Source organism: Nannobrachium achirus (assembly GCF_963921795.1).
Source record: "Nannobrachium achirus genome assembly, chromosome: 2".
Classification (NCBI taxonomy): Eukaryota; Metazoa; Chordata; class Actinopteri; order Myctophiformes; family Myctophidae; genus Nannobrachium; species Nannobrachium achirus.
Genome location: NC_137811.1, coordinates 70,767,770 through 70,791,073, shown reverse-complemented (window position 1 = coordinate 70,791,073; position 23,304 = coordinate 70,767,770). Strand labels below are relative to the sequence as shown.

The window sequence follows — 23,304 nt, the reverse complement described above, 5'->3', positions numbered from 1 at the left end:
CTGGAGCTGAAAGCTTTGGGAACCAGTGAACTAGAGGGCAGGCTTCAGTTCCTAGAACAACAGGGTCCACACTCTCTCTCTCTCTCTCTCTCTCTCTCTCTCTCTCTCTCTCTCTCTCTCTCTCTCTCTCTCTCTCTCTCTCTCTCTCTCTCATTGATCCATTCATGCTTCCACGTGCACACGCCACACATAGACATGAAAGGAGACTTGAGCCCCTGCCCTTTTAACAGTCTGTAAAAAAAAGTGCCCTCTCCAGACCAAAAGAAAGAAAAGAAACGCAAATGCCCTCTTTCCATGCCATACCTGAAGAGAATTGCCTTGTCCAAACTGTTCTGAACTTGAACGCAGCGTCTTATGTTGAAATAATTGCCCTCGCTGTGTAGAAATCCATGCCGTACGAGACATCTCCAGTATTCACTTGATTATGCTTGTTTTAGTGAGGTACCGAGTACCGAAAATAGCCAACCTCCAAGCTCACGACGCGTCGCACGGTCTGCTATTTTCGTTATTTCCACCAAAAGGCCCTTTTAGAAATGTCAGCCCCTGCCTCTCTAACATTCTCTGCACGTCCCTGTCTGAGAGGGTGGAGAGATGTGACATTACTGTGACAACAGGATGACACCAGGCTGGTCTCAACACCAGTGTAGAGGATATAGTTGAATGTAGTTGCATCCACCAATTGCTTAAAAATTGCCTAAAAACAGCACGACAGGACAGTACACACTCACAATGTGTAAGTAGACTCGGTTATATATTAACTTGAATCAGCCGTTTAGTACTGTAAATAATTGGTGTTGTGTATGTAGATTTATGTCTCATTGTATGGATTATTGACCTTTCACCATGATGACAGTTTTAGAGACTTTCAACTATAGAGCAAAATCTAAAAACTAAAATCTAACAACAACCTCATAAAAAAAAACTGGGATCTCATCTTTGCTGTCAAAATCCTGTATGTATAGATTTCTAATCTATTGTGTGTGTTTGTGTGCGCTATGACTATTGGGCCTACTGTGTATTATAATTGGTGTAATAATGTGTGTTCTTTTCATATGGATATGTGAAAGAAAGGCTATTTTTACACCATCAGGGTTGGGACAGACTGCTCTCGTTTGGTGAAAATATAGCTAGGAGTTGCAATCACTAGCAATCTTTCAAAGGTCTTCCTAATACAATCTCATCTCCAGCTTCAGACAGTTCATACATCTAAAACATGAAACGTAATTTCTAGTGCTGTCCGAGTTAACTAAATTAATCGCAATTAACTCACCGTTATGTTAATCGCGATTAATTATTTTAATCACAATTAATCGCATATTTACAAACATTGGCTTCTACCACTTTTTCGAGTCACGTGTTCAAATACTGGATTCTGATTGGCTAAATTCCGGAGGTTATGAGAGGACAACTGCCGCAAAGTTGTGTGTCCGAGATCAATGCGCCTCAGTGTACATCCGGGGACTTCAGGAGGTAGTCCCCCAACCAACAAATGAAGGTCGCAGCGGTCCTATGTTTACTAACGTGCGTACTATCGTCGCCGATTTATTTGGATCCAATGCAATCCGCCAACTTTAAAGCCCCTTTTCTCTGAACCTATGCCTTTCTGGAAGCGAACAGCCTCTATTTACGGCCGGAACGGTGCTTTTAACTGATGTTAGCTTAGCTGTAAGCTAGACGCATGGATTAGTATGGAGTTGGCGCCATCTGTTGGTGAGTAGAAGATGTTGTTGGTGGAACTATCTGCTGTCTCGCGGAAGTTTTATAGGCAATAATGATTGTAACTTAAGATCCTTGCAAGTTACAACTATGTGTTTTCTTTCATGTATACGGGAAAAAGTGGTAGAAAAGCTATTTACCACTCGGGGTCGGAAATTATGCTCTCATAATGTCCTGAGTGAGTGTGTTATCGGACTCGGCTGCGCCTCGTCCGATAACACCCTCACTGCGGACATTATGAGAGCATAATGTCCTCTCACTCGGGGTAAATTGCTTACTTCAATATCGGCTATAAGGTCCATCCCTGTTGATGTAACAAAAAATACAATGTATAATTAAAGCATAAAGGTGGAAACAGCAGTAATCATTTAGCAGATCCTTATACCCATCAGCTGCAGTCTGTTTAATGCAATACCATTATGATTTATTCAGGTTTTTAATTGATTTCGAATAAAAGATTAACATACTTTCGCATAAACCCAGCAAATATTTCCACTCCCAAGTTAATAGGGCCACGAAAGACTTGAAAGATATCCCTCTAAGTTACATTGTGACCTGATAAAAGCTGATGACTTATTTGCGATTAATCGCGCGATTAACTACATAAATCATGCGATTAATCGCGATTAAAATATTTAATCATTGGACACCACTAGTAATTTCATAGTTTTTAACCGTTTTCATATGAACTTAACAAGGACTTTGACATCAAACACTTCGAATGATTTATGATGCTTATACTGTAGTTGGGGGCAGGAATCCATGCCTCTGCTTTTGATATGTCCCCCTCTGGTCATTTAATGTTATGCCTACGTCTGGTCAGACTGAATTAAATACATGCATTTGCTTTTGGGAAACACTTATGTTGTGAAGGGCTGAGCTAGCTTCAGATGGAGCTTATCTGCATCACAGAATTAAACTTAAACATGGTTATGTAATACAAACCAATAGTTTGTATTTATTACTCTGATTTATAACTATCAGCGCCATACAGTAAAGTGACTGAATGATATACATAGTTTTTTCTTTGTTAAGTACACACTGCTCTGCCTTGGTTAAAGTGAACAGTGCTGTCTGAGACTGCTGGGGCCTGGGCCCTCATTTGGTCTGAAAACTCACCTCTTCAGACGCCACTTCTCCCCCTAGAACTCCTCTCCTTGTACTGTATGACTTTGTGTTACCTTTTGATAGATGCTAGACTAGTTCAGACCAAAGTTGGTTCACGTGTTCATCTGTTCTTGTTATTTAGATGTGTTTTGCTTGACCACAAATGCTAAGAATGTTATTTACTGTAGACATGAGGCTGTTTAGACAGATGTTTACCTGGTATCCTAGATTCTTGGAAGCACTACATCCAGGCCTGGAATTTCATCATTTTAGTGGCCTTTGGTGTTGTAACTTTTTTGAGGGCACAAAGGCCAAATGCCAGGGCAGGAAGCCATCAAATAAAACAATATTTTAGTCTATTGAAATAATTTGTTGAATTTAAGAGTTAAGGATGATAACCTAATCTGTCAAATAGATACATGATGGTATTTACAATTACAATCTGATCCATGCTCAGCCCTGCACCAATCAAAGTCACTGGATTGGTTTAAAGATGGGGACTCAGGGGAGTTAAGATTTCAGAATCTCAACAAAAGACCCTGGTGTCTACATGACAAGAAAGAGACACCGGTGTCTACTGTCTACACATTGAAAGAGACAGAGGAGAATTCGGTACAGTCAGCTGGGGCATTAAGGCCACTGTGGCCTCAGGTCATGCCGTTGGTTTGAGGGGCACAAGGCCAAACTGAGGGGCAACGGCGGCCATGGCCTTCATGGCCTCCATGAAATTCCTGCCCTGACTACATCATTATGTTCCCCCCTTGTCACTGTGGATAAGAGGTTCTGCTAAATTACTGAATTGTAATTGTCTTTTATAATTGCAGTTGAACACATCTCTTTCTGCTTGCGTCGTCTTGTTGCTGTACCTGCTGTTGGCTGAAACGACAGCATCCCTCCTTGACTAGGAGTGACATACTTATCTTATTAAGGACTACTGTATATGGAATTTGTCCCATTTCTGGTTGTGCACCAGCTCTGATAACGATAATGCCTTCTGACTGAAGCCTGTTACTGAAGGGTCTGTACAGACTTTATTGATTTTTCACAGAATACGGTCGCATGTCAGGGTGGGCTCCTCCTGTTTGACTTGCTATTTTTAGTCTTGCTTTGCGATTCCAGTTGGAGTGATGATCAGTAATATAACCTGCAGTTTATTGACCTGCTCATACTATCCCCGTGCACAGTCAGTCCCTGTATAGATGCACTGTAAAACATCAGTCCAATGTCACTGTAACTTATAGGCCTAGTAGAGAAATGTAATTCATTAAGCTTTGATTTTAGATTTGATCTCAACCAGGCTTGAAGGCCAGGAGGCAGAGATTATGTTGTCTGTGTGTGTGTGTGTGTGTCTGTGTGTGCGCAGCTAATCTCAGAAACATTTGACTGATGGTGTCTAGGGCCGGTTCTTGGCATAAGCAACATAAGCGGTCGCTTAGGGCCACAACCACTAAGGGTCCACATCACAGGGAGAATATATATTATATTATGTCATGTATCCCCTATCAAAAAAAACGTTATTATTATTTTAATATGCAATAAAACAAAGACACAACAGAATAATTTGATAATATGCCACATGCAGTTGAATGCAAGTTGCAAATTTCATGCAATCCACCTGTGGCCCACAGGCCCCTTCAAAGTCTTTCCTTATTACGTTGTGTCTGTGTGGGGGCACCCGCTGGCCTACTGGTCCAGGCACATACCACATAGGCATGGATGCCTGGCGGCGTCACCGGTTCGATTCCCGATTCGGATGACCTTTGCTGCGTGTCACTCCCCATCTCTCCCCCCATTTCCTGTCAGTCTACTGTCCTATCAATAAAGGCGTGATTCCTAAACCCACCAGGCTTGAGCTAAGACCCACCTCGCGGAAACACGAGAACTTCCAGGAGTGGCTGAAATCCTTGCCGGACACATGGAGGGTGGATAAAGTCAGAACTAGTAAAGGCATGAAGAACAATCTTGTACAGCCTGCATTTGCACAATGCACAGCTATTCATTTAATTGTCACTACAGTGCTCAAAATAAACTGCGCTTAAAAAATTACTTTGTACGGTGCTTAAAAAAGGGAAAACTTTGTAACTTTGCTAAAGAGAAAAACGTACTTAGAAAGCTATTAATTTGTCACTACTGTGCTCAAAATAAAAACTCTTACTGATTATCAGTTAAATTGTTATAGTTTGGATATGGCTTTCTTTGGGCATATTATGCTGCGTGTATTATTGTAATGGATCGGTAGGTAGTAGGTAGGCCTATTGTATTGCTTTAAGAGCACTATAATGCACTTTCATACTTACAGTAAGATTATTGAGAGAGGCGCTTCCGTGAGGCGGGTCTTATAGCTCAAGCCTGGTGGGTTTAGGAATCACGCTCAATAAAGGCATAAAAGCCCCCAAAAAACTAATCTTTAAGATGTGTCTGCATGTGTGCCGATGCTGTGCTGCAGTGGTTATGACTTTGTGTGTGTTGTGACCTGCCAGTCACACCACTGCTCCAATCACTGTCGGTAATAAATCAATGTGCTGATTTCATCAGCAAAAAATAAACGCCCACATTTTTGCACACGCTCCGCGCTCATCATCACTGGGGGGCCACCTAAGATAATCTTGCATAGGGCCACCTGAGTCCTAGAACCAGCACTAATGGTGTCGTTATAATGAATGAATGAACTAATGTCTTTATTGCAGACTCATGGTCCATAAAATAATAAATAAACAATAAACATGAATAAAAAGCAGTCCAAATGAACATGTTACACAGTCATTTGTGACTGTTATTATAAAGACAAGCTCTTAAGGCTTAATCCAATGCCTCCTAAGGCTAGAGGAATATCTAGTGCAGCTCTTCACAGGGTTACTTATACTGGCAAAGATGCTCTATGGCTATGCAATCTATGCATTCAGTTACAGAGAACTGCTTGAAAAGTATTAACTCTTGCAGCTACAAACATTTTGCTCACACTGCACCATGGCATCATTATATCTTTTTTTGTAGCTTGACCACAAGAGGGCAGTGTAGAGTGGTGTACAGTAAACTCTAGTCTAGTCTAAACAGAGTGATCTTAACTGCTTCTGAGCACCAGTGTTGAATTAGTCTTGGGGCGTGCGCCCCGCCGCCCCATATCTTTTCTGAGCAGTGGTCACGCCTCTCACACAAACGGACATGCATTGATGCCAAAAAAAAAACAAGTTCACACCTCAACAACGCTTTAGTGTCACAACAGTGTGTTTTAACAAGCCTATATGAATATCAATAGACCTGTATAGTAGGTGTTGAGCGACGTGCAAGAGTGTCTGCCTGTACATAAAGTACAAACTGCGGCACTGTCTGTGAATATCATCATCATCCGTCATTTGCTTTGTAATAAGCAAATGACCAGGCCGCTGTACATGTTGGCCTATAACTCTTGAACTGTAGGCCATAGGGTTATACGATACATACGTATGTACATATGTATGTATGTATGTCGGTATCTTCCCAGTGGTGAGCGCACCTCATGGCGCGCTCTGCTGGCGCACACGTTGGCACCTCGACAGAATGCACTTCTAGTTCTAGTACTGTATGACCCAGTGTAAATAATTGTGACCGTAGGCCTAGGTCGCATTTACTACCAAAACCTCCACAGGCTGTCTGTCAGTCAGTGAGTGAGTCAGTGAGTCACACTTTTGCCCTGCTCATATCTCCACAACCGTTGCCCCCATCCATGCCACATTTTGCACACACACTCCTTACCTGCCAAACTACAACCTCCAAGGACCCCCGGAGCTCCAGGGACCCCCAGGTCCCTGGGGGACCCCCAGGTGTAAAAAAATGTCCCTCCGTGAGTGACACATCACACGTCACACTTTTCCCCTGCTCATATCTCCACAACCGTTGCCCCCATCCATGCCACATTTTGCACACACACTCCTTACCTGCCAAACTACAACCTCCAAGGACCCCCGGAGCTACAGGGACCCCCAGCTCCCTGGGGGACCCCCAGATGTAAAAAAAAAACCAAATATGCAAAAATGACCAAATGACCACCCCAACGGGGCTGCTCACGGGGAATTCCCGGGGACCACCGACTCCTGGTGCTCCAGAACGGATGCAAAAGTGGTGGTGCCCCCAGTGGAGGACCCCCTACACTGCAGCTCACATAAAATGCCGTAACTCCGGCTAGGAGCGACCGGGAGAGCCGGGGCCGGTACCTATTCGTCCGCCTCGGCGCCGCGCAGACCCCACCCCTCATTTCTCACATGGCCCTCTTCTAGCGCCACCATCAGGCCGATTCTTGCAAAGCCACCTACGGTCGCTTATCTCCCGATTAGGGAGTCTTACTGGTGTTATCAGTAGTACTGCGTAGGACTCAACATAAACAGTGTGCAATACTGTAACTGACCCAGTGTCCAGTAGGTGTGGTACGTGTTCCTGGTATAGTGCAGTACTAGGGACACACCCAGGTCTTTCAGTTCTTCCCTATCTCTCTCTCTCTCTCTCTCTCTCTCTCTCTCTCTCTCTCTCTCTCTCTCTCTCTCTCTCTCTCTCTGTCTGTCTCTCGGGTCCAGGGGCGTCACAAGGGGTAGGAAAGTGGGACTGAGTTACCAGGGCCCAAGGTGGAGGGGCCCTAGTAACTTTAGCTATTGAAAAATAGCAGATATACAAGCTCACAGCTTGCGAGCTTGTAGATCTGCTATTTTTGAAAAGTCGTGAAAATATGTGCAAATCTTTGAATACATGTATTTTTTAAGCGAACATTTGTAACTCAAATTTTGCTTCTTGGGGGGGGGGGGGTCCCTGGAACTAAATATTTTGAGATGGGGGTCCGTAGCCAAATTTATATAATTTTGGGGGTCCTTCACATGAAAAAGTTTGAGCATCACTGACATAGAAACATGGGTTTCTTGCACACATTTTCACAATTTCACAATTTCACAAAAATAGCAGATCTACAAGCTTGCCTGTGAGCTTGTATATCTGCTATTTTTCAATAGTTAACATTCATGGGGGGCCCGCAGTGAATCCTTGTACCCAGGGCCCAGGATTTGGTGTGACGCCCCTGCTCGGGTCACTGAGGTGGAGTGCTGAGTCTGCTGACTGACAGGTTGCATCCCCGTAGCCGCCTCTCACCCATTACTTATTTATAGCCTGACCTGTTGTAGCAGGTACTGTACTGTACATTGTCTCTGTCGTGGAAACCCGACGGTTGTCCAAAACTGTTATTTTTCGAGATTGAATTTCAAAAAACAGCAAAAGCATCAAAAGTATCAAAAGTAGAAGATCTGCAAGCTCAAAACACGACGCTTAATTTTCTTAACAAATCTACTGATGCTTTTGTGCGACACTTTAGATGTGATCAAGAAGGGCGTTAATTTACAGCAGGGTTCCACAATTAGTTTTCCCCAAGGGCCGAATTATGTCTAGGGTACCAAGCCGAGGGCCACAACATTGAATTAGGTCTAGGGTACCAAGCCGAGGGCCACAACATTGAATTATGTCTAGGGTACCAAGCCGAGGGCCACAACATTGAATTATGTCTAGGGTACCAAGCCGAGGGCCACTGCATTTAATTATGTCTAGGGTACCAAGCCGAGGGCCACAACATTGAATTATGTCTAGGGTACCAAGCCGAGGGCCACAACATTGAATCATGTCTAGGGTACGGTGCGAGGCGTTGTGTGCTTGTAGATCTGCTGTTTTCACTACTTTTGTGCGACGGCCTTGTATGATTTGCAAAAGAACGTACAAATTTGGAGATACAAGATTTCCACCCGACAACGACGATATACTAGTGTTGTTGCTGCTCTTATACCACCATTACTATACTGGGGTTGGTGGGGGCCAGACAGTAGCCCCCCACGGGCCGCAAATGGCCCGTGGGCCGCCTATTGGGGAACCCTGATTTACATTCTGGTCATTAGTTGCACCAGCAGAGCGCGCAAGTACTGCATTCGGCTGCTTTGTAGGTAGGTAGGTAGGGTAGGTAGGTAGCTGTTTGTGTTTAAAGAGGTGGTGCCATAGTTTTGTACTTTTTCTGTTTTTCATGTGTCTAGGAGGTTGAAAGTACATCATTGGACCCCCTGGTGTGGTTTTTATGAGCAATTATGTATTCTCTTGGTATTTGTTTGTTTTCTCTTGGATGCTGCCTCCTTGTGGTCAAAAGTGTCAGTTAAAAAACACTTTTACTTTTACATCACAGAATCAATTCCTCCCCTAATTACCATTCACCCAACACTGTGGTGTGGCTAACTTCAGCTGGGTCACCACCCACCATGACATCCATGCATACTTAATGAACTGGGGGTGTGGCCACATAAAAACCCAATTTTAACTCTTTCTGTATACTTTTTTTGGAAAAGATCTTCCTCCTAGTATAATCATAATACCTGATAATCATGTTTTAGAGGGGGGGAAAATCATGGCACCGCCTCTTTAAGCCCGTAGCCCAATCAGGGACCAGCATCTCTGCCAATGAGGGACCAGCATTCCTGGTGATGCCAGTGGTGAGCGCACCTCATGGCAGGCTCTGCTGGCGCACAAATAGGACATACATGGCCTACTTGTGCACAAGGCGCAAGTTGGCACCTCGACAGAGTGCAGTTCTAGTTCATTTGTATGGCCAGTGGGGGATCCTTCGCTGCTGTCGGGAGGAAAACCTCATATTATGTCCTGTTACTTTGCAGGATTTAGATTCCAAAAGTAGCAAAATGATCAGATATACAAGGATCTGCTAGATCTTTGCTACTTTCAGAGGTGGAAAAAGTACTAAGGGTGCCCTCACACCAAAATACCTATGAGAGTGGAATCCGCATTCTGCCAATGCATTTCAATGAGAATGGAGCGTTTTTTGCCAGTAGAGGATTTCTGCAAAAAACGCTCCATTCTCATTGAAATGCATTGGCAGATTCCACCCAAGGTATTTTGGTGTGAGGGCACCCTAACATGTCTTACTGTACTTGAGTAAAAGTATAATTACTACAATATAGAAATACTCAGTTACAAGTAAAAGTCCGGAATTCAATGTGTATTTGAGTAAAAGTATGAAAGTATTGGCATCATAATGTACTTAAAGTACCAAAAGTAAAAGTACAAATTGTTTGAAAATAGCAAATCTACAAGCTCTCAAGCTTGTAGATCGGCTATTTTCAATGTATGTTTTTATAATATAATCAATCATTTATATCTGCAAAGTAACTAGTAATTAAAGTTTTCAAATAAATGTAGTGGAGTAAAAGTACAATATTTCCATCCGACATGTAGTGGAATAGAAGTAAAAGTATTGGAAATTGGAAATATTCAAGTAAAGTACAAATAACTCTAAATTGTACTTAAGTACAGTACTTAAGTAAATGTAGGCCTACTTAGTTACTTTACATCACTGGCTACTTTTGTGTGACACTGTGTATGACGAGGGCATTTGTTTACCAAGATTATTCAAACATCTTTAGATGACAAAAATAGCAACCATTGCCATAGCCTACAAGCTTTACAGTAAACATTTTGTGTGTGTTTTGGGAGGGGCACATTTCTGCTTGCATCTACAGTAGCTTGAAGAACATGTGCAACACGTGTGCCCTTGTGTGTACAAACATGTGATTGTTTTTGTACCGTGTCTTTATGAATATGTATGTCCATGTAGTCGTTCTATCTATAGTGTCAAGTTTGTGCTTCTGTGTGCACACATTTTTATGTGTGTGTGTGTGCGTGCGTGCGTGCGTGCGTGCGTGCCATATGTTTGCGTGGTTGTCACAGTGTATCAGTATGATTCATGTGCAGCCGTGTGGATAATCTAGGTCAAAGACATCCAAAAGGGAAAGGTGTGATATATCTGACAGGTACTGAAATCCACAGGACACACACACACACACACACACACACACACACACACACACACACACACACACACACACACACACACGCACACACACACGCACGCACGCACGCACACGCACACGCACACACACTCAGCCCTATTTTCGTCCATGTCCCTGAACTTCGTTGCCTTTTTTACTATTTTGAAAAACATTTTAAAATAGTTTAACTGATCTACATTGACACGTTGTGATCTTGTAGATCGGTATTTTAAAAATACTTTTCAAAAACGAAACAAACATCACGAGGATGCAACTGGGACGTATCGTCAGTGATGTAGCCTGAGGTCGACGGGTGTTTCGGGTCTATCAACATCATACACCCGCTCCCAACAGGTGACCCAGCCAGTGGCATCAGTTCAGCAAAAGCTAGGGTATGGCAAAGATGGGAGTCATGGAAAAGAGGCATTACATTTTGGATAACACGGTTCTATTGTGAAAATAGCAGATCTACATGCTCACAACGCCTCGCGCTGCGGGGCGTTGTGAGCATGTAGATCGGCTATTTTCACAATGTTTGAAAAAAAAAGAAACTATATTTTTTCAGTTTTTTACACAGGTTTCTATGGTTTCTTGGGCTGGATATGGCAGCCTGGAATGGTTGTTCAAGTGCAGCTAAACTTAGCATGTTAGTAAACGTGCCACAATTAACAATAATGCATTGCACCTGTGCAGCTGACCTGCGGAACCTGGGAATATACCATCTTGTCAAAATGGAGAGAATAAAAGTGTGGAGAATATAATTATAACACCTTGTTAAAGTGACCATCTTATATTTACAATTGGCTTAAGGCCGCAGCCCACTTTGGCACAGAACACAGGACACAGGGCAGCCCACAGTCAACGGACACAGGGCAGTCCACAGTCAACGGACTTTGAGACACGCCCACACTCGAGCATAGGCACAGGGCACAGGGCAGTCCACAGTCAACGGACTTCACAGAGAGAGACGCACACTTTGGGGGGGGGGGGGGGGGGAATGCACAGAGAGAGACGCACACATCACCAATACGTTTTATTTCTTATTTTTTTCAAAACTTTTTTTTATCCTAATTTTTTTATCTCAAATTTTTTTTTCTCCTTTTTTTTTTTTTTTAACTGTGCGTCTCTCTCTTTTTTTTTTTTACTTACTTACGTCCCAGTAGCTATCCACGATCAGTCCTATTAGGGGAAGATAGGGCCACTCAATCCGCTGCTCCGGAACTACTCTGCTGGGACTGGGCGGTAATCCAATCTGGCGCGTGGCCATATAGTATGGTGTATGCCAAAGTCCAATTAAACAAGACCGGTTGAATATAAAGTCCAGTTTGATAACCCTGTCCTCATCCTGTTTATACAGCCATAGGACCATATTTGATGCACACACACACAAACACACACACGCGCGCGCACACACACTAGCTTGTTTACTAGCTTCAGCCACTCAGCAAAGGACATCCACAAGGCATTCATGGACAGTCTACCTTGGTGGTCAGCAAGGTGGAATAGGCAATCCAGAAGTGAGTTACTTTGCACGCACGCACGCAGGCACACACATGCTTTATATCAGATGAGGATGTGGCTCAATATTAATTTATATTTTTGCTTTCATTGCTTCAATCTCAATATTCTAACTTTTTGTGTGTTATTGTAAATCAATGCCCTACAACTAGCCTCGTAAACCACCAACTTCCGGAAATCCAGAAGGATCCCAGAATGCGTTTTCCGGGAGGTTGGTGGTTTACGATGCTACCCTACAACGTGATCATAAAACTATGGGGCTTTTAAGCCGTGACATCATTTTGTAGGCAGAGGAGAACTCTGCCCCCAGAGCATTTTCTGTCCCTCGCTATTTCAACAGATCCGAGACAAAAATAACGACTAAAGTATAATTCTAACACTTTCTTTTCAACAACAAAGAGAAGAAAAATGTGTAAATAGTAAAAAGATTCACGGAAACTGGGGGCAGAAATTCTCCTCTGCCTACAAAATGATGTCATACTTAGAGCTTTACACAAAAGTATCAAAATTAAAAGATATACAAGCTCGAAACACGGTGTGAAGTGACGCGTGTGGAGCTTGTAGATCTGGAACTTTTGCTGTATTTGAATTTTAATCAGTTTTGGACACCTGACATAATCGCTGTCTCCACCCGACAGCGATTATAAAAAAACCTTATGAAGGCAACAGGGAGGAAAATCCTTTCTGACGAAAGCTATGTGTATTCAGTCTCCATATAATGAACCCATTCTAGCAGGAATCGTCATGAAACGAGGCAACAAAAGAATTGTGGAAATGATCAATCATCAGTTGATGTTCTAAACATTATGATGATATGAGTGCTTTCTTATTCCATGCATGGATTGAAACGTGCTTTTGCTGCTTGTGAGGAAAGCAGAGGTGTTTGCTGTGCTGCGTGTGAACATACAGCAGGTCGTTGATCTTTGGCGAGAAATCCGATCCGTTTCTCAGATGTGATCTTGTATACTGACTGAGTGTCCACACTGTTTATTTGCAAGTTGTCAGATCCCATTTGTGTATTCAGCCATCGTCGACGTTACGTATCGCAGCTGGTTGCTGTGGTAACAACATGCGAACAGGCCTAGTGCTTAATTTATACGAGATTGTTGCTCACCCGAATGTGTCACACAATGTGTCAGGATACGACGCATTGTGAGCATTGTAGATCTGCTGTTTTCGGTGAGCGACACCGTCATACGGCAAAGTATTAATCATCGGTCTTCAGTGTCCCGAGTGTCCAGACTGAAACACGTCTTTAGAAATCAGATTTGAATTGCATTTCAAACTGCTTAGTTAGGATTTGGTTGAAATCTGATTAGCAAAACATCAGACTTGATAAACCAGTCTAATTCCAATCTGAATCAGCAACAAATCTGATTTAGGCTGCCAGTCTGAACATAGCTTAGTCTATGTCAGTGGTTCTCAACCTGTGGGTCGGGACCCCCAGAGGGGTCCTCAAATTATTCTGGCGGGTCCCCAGCTAATGTTAACATTGTTTTCTCACTCAACAGTAAACAGACCAATATACAGTATAAGTGTATACAGGATATCTGTACTTTCTAAAGTGACAATTTAAAGACTTTAAAGACCTTTTTAGTACCTCTGGTCAAACATTGGTAAGATTCTCAAATATTAGAGGCAGAAATTGTGAAAATAGCAGATCTACATGCTCGAGCATGTAGATCTGCTATTTTCACAATGGAATAGATCGAGTCAAACTAAATGTAATGCCAACTCCTACAATTCCAAGTGCTTGTGCAGGGTGGAGGGGTCCCCAGTTAAATATGATTGTTTTGGGGGTCGCGGCCTGAAAAGGTTGAGAACCACTGGTCTATGAGACAGAACTAACAGCTTGCAGCAATAGGCTATAACTCAGGATCACACATAAAAAGGAGAGAGGTTTTGGAGGACTTTGTCCATTGGAGTCTTTCTCGGGTTGTTAGGCCAGCCGAGCAGACTCTGTAGTGTAGTGTAGGCTCCTTAAGCTTAATTTATGGCGGTGAAAATAGCTGATCAACGAGCTCTCAAGGTTTGCGAGCTTGTAAAGTAGATGTGCTCTTTTGGCCAAGAGGCACTGTCATACAGTTATACGAGCAAGTATAAGGGTACAGTCCCACGTCTGCATCCGAAGGCGTCACACATGTCAATTATCCACGTTGTTTTGCGGGTTGTTTGTGGCCAGTGCCGGTTTTCTGGTGTGTAGTTTGATGTTCGCTCATTGAAAGAAAACTACAAGTAAATGGTAAATGACAAGATTTATATATTTGATGGACACACACACAAACATACACGCGCACACACACTAGCTTGTTTACTAGCTTCAGCCACTCAGCAAAGGACTTCCACAAGGCACTCATGGACGGTCTACCTTCCTGGTCAGTAAAGTGGAAAAGGCAATCCAGAAGTGAGTTACTTTACATGCATGCATGCTCACTCACTATTGCTTTATCAGATTTATAATATTGTTGCTATCGTTGCTTCAATCTCCAATTCTTAACTTTTTTTTTTTTTTTTCGTGAATCAGTGCCCCACAACTATAGCCTCGTAAACCACTAACTTCCAGAAATCCAGAAGGATCCCAGAATGTGTGAGGGTGTCTTTCAGGGCGGTTTTAAAGGATGTTTGGGATTTGCTCTCCTTTAAGGCCTTCGGTAAGGCATCTCATATTTTGGTGGTATACCCGGAGAACGAGTTTGACCCTTTGTTTGAGTTGACTCTGGGTTGTTGTTCTGTGCAGCGCTGCCTCTGGTAATTGTCGACGGTGTTCGCCCTTTGTTCCGCCGGTCAGTTGTTCCGAGTAGCGTCGGCAAGTTAGTTACTCACCCCCGTCGGCAGGTTAGCTAATCACCCGCGTCAGGGTTACTGAGGTTAGGGTTAGGTTTAGGTTTAGGTTTAGGCATAGTTTTTCTGAGGTTAGGGTTAAGGTTAGGTTTATTTCGTCGGCATACCGGCCAGTCCAGCCTGTCGGCATATTGACACAGACCCTGTGGACATCTGTCCTTGATGTTTTTAAAGTATTTTGTACACAGGTATCTTGTAGGGCATTCACGAATAGTGATTTTTAGTATTCAAATTATTCGACCTCAAAGTATTTGAATAGTCGAATATTCGACAGGACTGGTCAAACTGTCAAATATTAAGTAAGCAAGAGGCGAACATTGTGAAAATAGCAGATCTACATGCTTGTGAGCATTATTTATCTGCGGAACCGAGTCACATTAAATGTAATACCTACAATTCCAAGTGCTTGTCAGGGTGGGGGTCCCCAGTTCAAATATGTTTATTTTGGGGGTCACGGCCTAAAAAGGTTTGAGAACCCCTGGTATAGAGCATTAACAAATTCATCCACCAGGGGCATTGACAACTCATTCTTATGAATTCCTATCTAGCCAAGCTTTATAAACTATATATATAAGAGAAAACAATAAAAAAATACGAATACGAAATTCGACTTCGGTGAACAACGTCGAATAGTGACTTTGATATTCGAATATTCGAATATTTGTTGAATGCCCTAGTATCTTGTACACCAGGCCCATGGCAAGATGTCGGTCATATTTCTTATTTGTTATTATTTCCATAACAGCTCGCCTGCGGAGGTACTCGGAGGCCATGTCCCTGCCAGACTCCTTCATCCAGAAACAGCAGCTCGACGCCAGCATGGCCGACACCTTCCTGGAGCACCTGTGTCTGCTGGACATCAACCAGGAGCCAATCACAGCCCGCAACACCAGCATCGTCTGCACCATTGGTGGGGAGCCGCAGCCAATCAGCTGCATGCATCACACCTCTACATCAGATTCAGTTTGCAGCAACGCTTCAGTGGAACATTCACAGTAGTGTGATGTGATTTGAGTTACAAATGTTACCTTTAAAAAAAATATATATATATATATATTCAAAGATTTACTTAAAAGAAATCGTGATTTTTCAAAAATAGCAGAAGCTCGCAGCTGTGAGCTTGTATATCTGATATGTTTCATAGTTAAAGCATAAAATAATGGTTTTAAAGTCTAGAGTGACACGTATGTGTTCCAGGTAGTGTGTATAGAGGCAGAACATATTTTTTTATTTAATGTTTATTTAACCAGTAAAATACATATTGAGACTAGATTCTCTTTTACGAGTGTGAACTGGCCAAGAGAAGAGGCAATAAATGTTACTCAGCTCTGCCAAGAACAACCAATACAGGACAACAATGACAGACATATAACATCCATAAAAACATTACCCACTACCTAGGAAGCTCAAGGAAATGAAAGAAACAAATCTATATAAAACTAACCAATATAAAACTAAGAGCAACAACATTTGCACATCAAAGCAGAAACAATGTCGGGGAAGTGTGACCATGGCAATCCCTTTAAAACTCACCATCAGAGGGATCACACAAGCCAATTTGAGACTGGCCCATGGGTCGTTCCACCACCAGGGCCCAAAATACACAAGGCGACGGCGTCACATGTGTTTCAATTTAGATTTTGCTGCAGAGCCAATTAAAAAGGTTTGGGGAAATCATCTGATTCATGAAACAGACATGCCACCAACTGGGGTGTCAGTTATGCACACACAGCCTACTGTATACTATAGCAGGGGTTCCCAAACTTTTTTGTCTCAGGGCACCCCATAAATATTTGTTTTAATCCGAGGCACCCCTACATTATAATTATCACTCCCAGCACCTTATATTTATAGCATATCGTCGTTGTCAGGGTGGAAACCTTGTACGTCCAAAGCCGTTCGTTATGTATTTATCATCTATAAAATATACTAAAGTAGTGAAAACAGCAGATCTACAAGCTTGTAGTGTGCTTGTAGTGTGCTTGTGTGTGCTACTGTGCTTGTAGTGTGCTTGTGTGCTTGTAGATCGGCTGTTTTCACTAGTTTTGTGCGAAAGTCTTGTATGATGAAGCAGCAGGGCTTTGCTTTACCAAAAGACGTACACATTTGAAACTTGGAGATACAGGGTTTCTGCCCGACAGTGACGGTATTTTAGTGATTATGTTGCGAGGAAAACGTTGAGATAACAGCCATTTTGGTTAGAACTGACTGAAAATAACGTTGTACTTCAAGTTTAAAATATACTAAATATTTTTTCAAGTGTCCAAATAAATTTCAAATATTATCAAATTATCTCACGGCACCCCAGAGTGCCCCGTCACCCACTTTGAAAACCCCTGAGTTATGCACACACAGCCTATAGTATATACTATAGTAGGTTACTGTACATTAACATTACAGGGATTCATTTGATACACTTTTCATGATCAAACATTCAGCTTTAAAACAAGACCTGGTCTAATGACTGACCAATTCTAACACCCCTCTCTCTCTCTCTCTCTCTCTCTCTCTCTCTCTCTCTCTCTCTCTCTCTCTCTCTCTCTCTCTCCCAGGTCCTGCATCTCGCTCCATTCCAAAGTTACAAGAGATGGTGAAAGCAGGAATGAACATCGCTCGTCTCAACTTCTCCCATGGATCACATGAAGTACGTACAGTAGGGCATTCACCAAATATTCGAATATCAAAGTCACTATTCGACGTTGTTCACCAAAGTCGAATATTCGCTTATATTATTTTATTGTTTTCTCTTTAAAAAATATATAGTTTATAAAACTTAAAATAAAAAATGAGTTGTCAATTCTCAAACCTTTTTAGGCCGTGACCCCCAAAATAAACATATTTGAACTGGGGACCCCCACCCTGACAAGCACTTGGAATTGTAGGGTATTACATTTAATGTGACTCGGTTCCGTAGATAAATATTGTGAAAATAGACGATCTATATGCTTGCGAGGCGTTGTGAGCATGTAGATCGGCTATTTTCACAATGTTTGCCTCTTGCTTACTTAATTGCGACCGTAGGGAGCATTTACTATCAAAACCTCCACGGGCTGTCCGTCTGTCTGTCTGTCTGTCACACGTCACACGTCACACTTTTGCCCTGCTCCAAAACCTCCACGGGCTGTCCGTCTGTCTGTCTGTCTGTCTGTCACACGTCACACGTCACACTTTTGCCCTGCTCATATCTCCACAACCGTTGCCCCCATCCATGCCAAATTTTGCACACACACTCCTTACCTGCCAAACTACAACCTCCAAGGACCCCCGGAGATCCAGGGACCCCCAGGTCCCTGGGGGACCCCCAGGTGTAAAGAATGACCAAATGTGCAAAAATGACCAAATGACCACCCTAACGGGGCTGCTCACGGGGAATTCCTGGGGACCACCCACTCCTGGTGCTCCAGAATGGATGCAAAAGTGGTGACGCCCCCAGTGGAGGACCCCCTCCACTGCAGCTCACATAAAATGCCGTAACTCGGGCTGGGAGCGTCCGGGAGAGCCGGGGCCGGTACCTATTCGTCCGCCAAGGCAACGCGGAGACCCCACCCCTCATTTCTCACATGGCCCTCTTCTAGCGCCACCTTCAGGCCCATTTTTAAAACACATTTTTGGCCACTGCTCCTACAGTTTTTGCCCTAAAATCACGCAAATCGCTACACAGTATGTCTACACTCATCCCATCAACATGAATCTGCCCCATATAGCGCCACCTTGAGGCCGATTTTTAAAAACACATTTTTGGACACTGCTCCTACAGATTTTGCCCTAAAATCACGAAAATCACTACACAGTATGTCTACACTCATGTCATCAACATGGATCAGGAAGATTTTGGAAAAACAAATTTTTCCCCTATTTGTGGAGATAACCGACCTACGGTCGCTTATCTCCCGATTAGGGAGTCTTACTGGTATTTGACAGTCCTGTCGAATATTCGACTATTCGAATACTTTGAGGTCGAATAATTCGAATACTAAAAATCACTATTCGTGAATGCCCTAGTGTGTTGCATTAGTGCAGGACAGGTGTACTGAGTGTGTGTTGTATCAGTGCACGTATGCTCAGTGTGTGTTGTATTAGTGCACGTATGCTCAGTGTGTGTTGTATTAGTGCACGTATGCTCAGTGTGTGTTGCGTTGCTGCAGTACCATGTATGGATGGGACGATAAGCAATATTATCATTTATCGTGTTAAAAAAACTCACAATAATCGTTTTGTGGCGATTTTATTTATCGTGAAATCGTCCTCTGTCATGCGCTGGGATCAATTCACCTTTTATTTGCCGAGCTGCATATCCGGTACCACTTAAACCCTCTATTGGTAAAACATACCTATAATATACGTACTTGATACAGTCTTTTTCTTTTTGCTCTCTACCAAATCTCTTCGCCAAAAAATAGCCGATCTACAAGCTTGTAGATCTGCTATTTTTTGGCAAATGTTCCGCCCCATGATAATGGATGTTGGGGATATTTTGATTATCGTGATAAAATAGTAAATCGCGATTTCTTTCGTCACAATAATGGTGATATGACATTGTCATATGGTCCCATCCCCAGTACCATGGTGAGACCATGTGTGTGTGTGTGTTGCGTTGCAGTACCATGGTGAGACCATGTGTGTGTGTGTGTGTGTGTGTGTGTTGCGTTGCAGTACCATGGTGAGACCATCAAGAACATCCGTGAGGCGGCGGAGACGTTGACCTCTGACCCCCACTACTACAGGCCGGTCGCCATCGCCCTGGATACCAAGGGACCCGAGATCCGCACGGGATTGGTCAAAGGGGTGAGCAGGAGCTGTGCTGTGATTGGCTGCTCGCCTACACACAACACAACACGACACGACACAACACAACTTTTATTATAGCACTGTGATATTATTATTTTACCCAGTAACGAGTAGCAAGGTGTTACTGCACTTGACCAAAACTTGAAAAGGTGAAAGAGAGATTGTGTTGCTTTATTTTATAGCCTTTTTGGCTGATCGTAAGAGTCACAATCTATTTTTGTTTGTTTCGCTGGGGGACCACATGACTTCCCCTTAAACGCAGCGCTTCCGCCACAACTTCCGTAACAGCGCACAGCGCAGGCCGTGCACAGGATGCTTTATAGGTGGGGAAGAGGATTTTGTAGTCAATCCGGTAGTGAATGGGGAGCCAGTGGAGTTGGATGAGGATAGGGGGATGTAGTCTGGGATCACTTCACTTTTCGGGGTTGTAACCGGTCTGGAGCGGAAACCACAACACGTCATGTTGTAGTACTCAAAGGACTACAATTTGCCGGAAAGATCAAACCGGATTCAGTTTTAACCCAAAATATTCCCCTGCGCTCAAGGACATAGTTTTGCTTTTGAAAATTTTGTTTGGTATATGCATCTTTTAGTCCAACTGTTAGCGTTGGACTAAAAGATGTCTGGAGCAAGACTACTCAAGCATTTTAATAGGGATTGGGGAAACAAAGCGACGCCGCTTCTTCTAGTGGTTTCCGCGCATTAGGCGGAAACCAAACGGCCTGTTGTGAACGAACACCAGGCTTTCCCCCAGAAAGCCTGGTAGGCGAGGTTAGGGGGGATGTGGTCTAATGATTTAGTGCGGGTGATGATCCGGGCAGCTGAGTTGTGAATGATTTGTAATCTATTGACTATTGAGTAGTTTGGTGGGTTGGTCCAGAGAGAAGGGAGTCGCAGTAATCGATCGAAGTGCATGGATGAGAACTTCAGTGCCGGGTTGGGACAGCTAGGGATGGGCGTAATCTGTAGACAGGGACGTGCTGGCCATTGGGAAAAGCGGGACAACTCCCGAACGGCCGGTTCATTCCCGGCCGGTCCAGGCCGCCCATTAGGAAAAAAATAAAAAATTAAAATGTCTGCCTTCGTTCCATTTTGGGGGCTGGGCGGCCAACAAGGTAAATCGTCGGGCAGAAACCTCGTAAGTTTCAAATTTGTAGATTTTTTCACAAAGCAAAGCCCTGCTTCATCATACAAGGCCGTCGCACAAAAGTAGTGAAAACAGCAGATCTACAAGCACACAACGCCTCGCACCGAGGCTTGTAGATCGGCTGTTTTCACTAGTTTAAATCATTTTTAAAATGATAAATACAAAACAAACGGTTTTGGACATACAAGGTTTCCACCCGACAACGACGAAATATAACTCATGTAATTGACCCACTGGCTTGTCACTTGTCATGATCTGAAACGGCAAATCTTTGAGTAGCAGCAGCGCTATAGAGAGAGATCTCTCTCTATGGGGCTTTTAAGCCGTGACATCATTTTGTAGTCAGACCTCCAAGCTGATTTATTGTCAATATCTGTCCCTCGCTATTTCAACAGATCCGAGACAAAAATAACGACTAAAGTATAATTTTACCACTTTCCTTTCAACAACAAAGAGAAGAAAAATGTGTAAATAGTAAAAATAGTAAAAAGATTCACGGGTGCTGGGGCCTTTTGGCCCCAAAAGTTCTCCTCTGCCTACAAAATGATGTCAGACTTAACAGCCCCATAGCGCGCAATGAGGGCCTCTCCAACTCTTTTTCCCGGGCTGAATCAGGGGCCCAGCATGTCCCTGTCTGTAGATGCTGCAGGTATGGAAGAATTAAGCAGACCAGGTGATGTTTATGTATGTGAAGTGCAAAGGTCCAGAATGACGCTGAATCTAGATAGGGGAGTGCTCTCTCATCAGACTCTCGTAGTCCACGATCAGTTCCTTAGTCTTGTTGACACTGAAGGTCGTTTTCACGACAACGTTGTGTCAACGAACGTGACCTTGTCCCTGTAGGCGGTGTTATCGCCGCTGACGATCAAGGCCCATCGCCGCTGTGTTGTCAGCATGCTTGATGATGATGTTGCCCCGAGGGGGCCGTGTCCTTGTGCGGACCGTGTGATGGGAATATGTTAGTATACTCCTTAGTTCATGGGTCTGAGTGTTTTTTACAGCCCATGGACCCCTCATAGCTGAGAGAGAGAGATGAAACAGCCCCACTACATGTGTTAAAGATTAAAGTGTTTCATATTGTCGCTGTCGGATGGAAACCTTGTACAGTATGTCCAAAACCGTTCCTTTTTAAAAACAAGTTAAAGTAGTAAAAATAGCCGATCTGCATGCACACAACGGGTGTTGTGTGCTTGTAGATCTGTGTACACGTGTGGTGTAGTTTGCTGGATTATTCATGAAGCTTTCCCGGAAGAGAAAGATCCCATGATTGGCCGCTAGTTGCGCTGTTTTCCCCCCGCGAGGTACCAAAAGGACTTGTTCTCCAATGGACCCCATTCATTTTCCTTTTTGATTAGTTTTTTGGTGTTGTGTGTAATAAAAGTTTTTATAATCTGTTTCTTTTGTGTGTCTGTGTGTGCACATGTATGTACTGTACATCATTCACATTTGTCCGTGTGTGTGTGTGCGTGCGTGTGTGTGTGTGTGTGTGTGTAGAAAGTGGAGGAGGAGGTGGAGCTGGTGAAAGGCAGTCACGTGCGCGTCACGGTGGCGGAGGTGGACAGGGACAGGACTGACGAGCAGCAGGTGTGGGTGGACTACCCCAGTCTGCCCAGAGTCCTGCAGAAAGGAGGAACCGTCTACATCGATGACGGCCTCATCGGACTCAAAGTCCTGGAGACTGGTACGTGTGGAGCACCAGATGCTAGTGTAGCAGAGTGACTCACAGCCACAGCACGAGGGCCTCAAAAGTCTATTTTGGGCCATAGGAATATCCCTTTGGATCAATGGTTAAGATGTTGGACCTTCACGTGGGAGACCCGGGTTTGAATCCTGGGTGTTGCAATAGCACACGTTTATGATGATGATGATGATAATTAATACAATTATTTATTTATTTGGCAGGAGAGATATAGTCATATAGACATGTGTATATATACACGTTATAGAAGCAATTTTATATTTGGTTGCACTCGGTTGTTGCATTTACTACTCTGCGTGTACGGGTTGTGAGCGTGTGTAGATCGTCTATTTTCATTACGACACCATCACGGCCCCGCCAAAATACATTTCTGACAACAAAATCAACTCTAGATTCAGTAAGGACTAAAACAGTGTTAATTTTGTAGGCTGAGACTAAAGACTAAAGTCTTAAGATTTTGATATTTAGTCGACTAAGACTAGACTAGACTAAAACAAACAAATTAAGAAGACTATAAGTCTAAGACTAAATGGAATTAAAGCCAAATACATGTTTTATTTTTACATTTGAGAATGTAGGCACTTCTCTGTTATATGTTATCCTTTCAGATCTTGTTGGTTTTGCACAGAGAGTAGTAGACAGTGTCAGATGTGATT

General features: G+C 43.3%; 1 protein-coding gene across 3 annotated transcripts in view; it reads left to right on the top strand.

Annotated features, from left to right (window-relative positions):
* The first annotated feature begins 613 nt into the window (after positions 1–613).
* pklr (pyruvate kinase L/R) overlaps positions 614–23,304 on the top strand; it is a 36,056-nt gene continuing 13,365 nt past the window's right edge. Inside the window, exons 1-5 of one of the 3 annotated variants that reach the window (XM_080751576.1) lie at positions 614–733; positions 15,760–15,924; positions 17,567–17,658; positions 19,668–19,799; positions 22,444–22,630. In XM_080751576.1, coding sequence (XP_080607702.1) covers positions 730–733; positions 15,760–15,924; positions 17,567–17,658; positions 19,668–19,799; positions 22,444–22,630 — 580 coding nt within the window. In that variant the 5' untranslated portion in view covers positions 614–729. Of the gene's footprint in view, positions 734–12,015; positions 12,173–14,422; positions 14,578–15,759; positions 15,925–17,566; positions 17,659–19,667; positions 19,800–22,443; positions 22,631–23,304 lie in introns of those variants that run through there. The other 2 variants (XM_080751574.1, XM_080751575.1) reach the window with 2 other exon arrangements.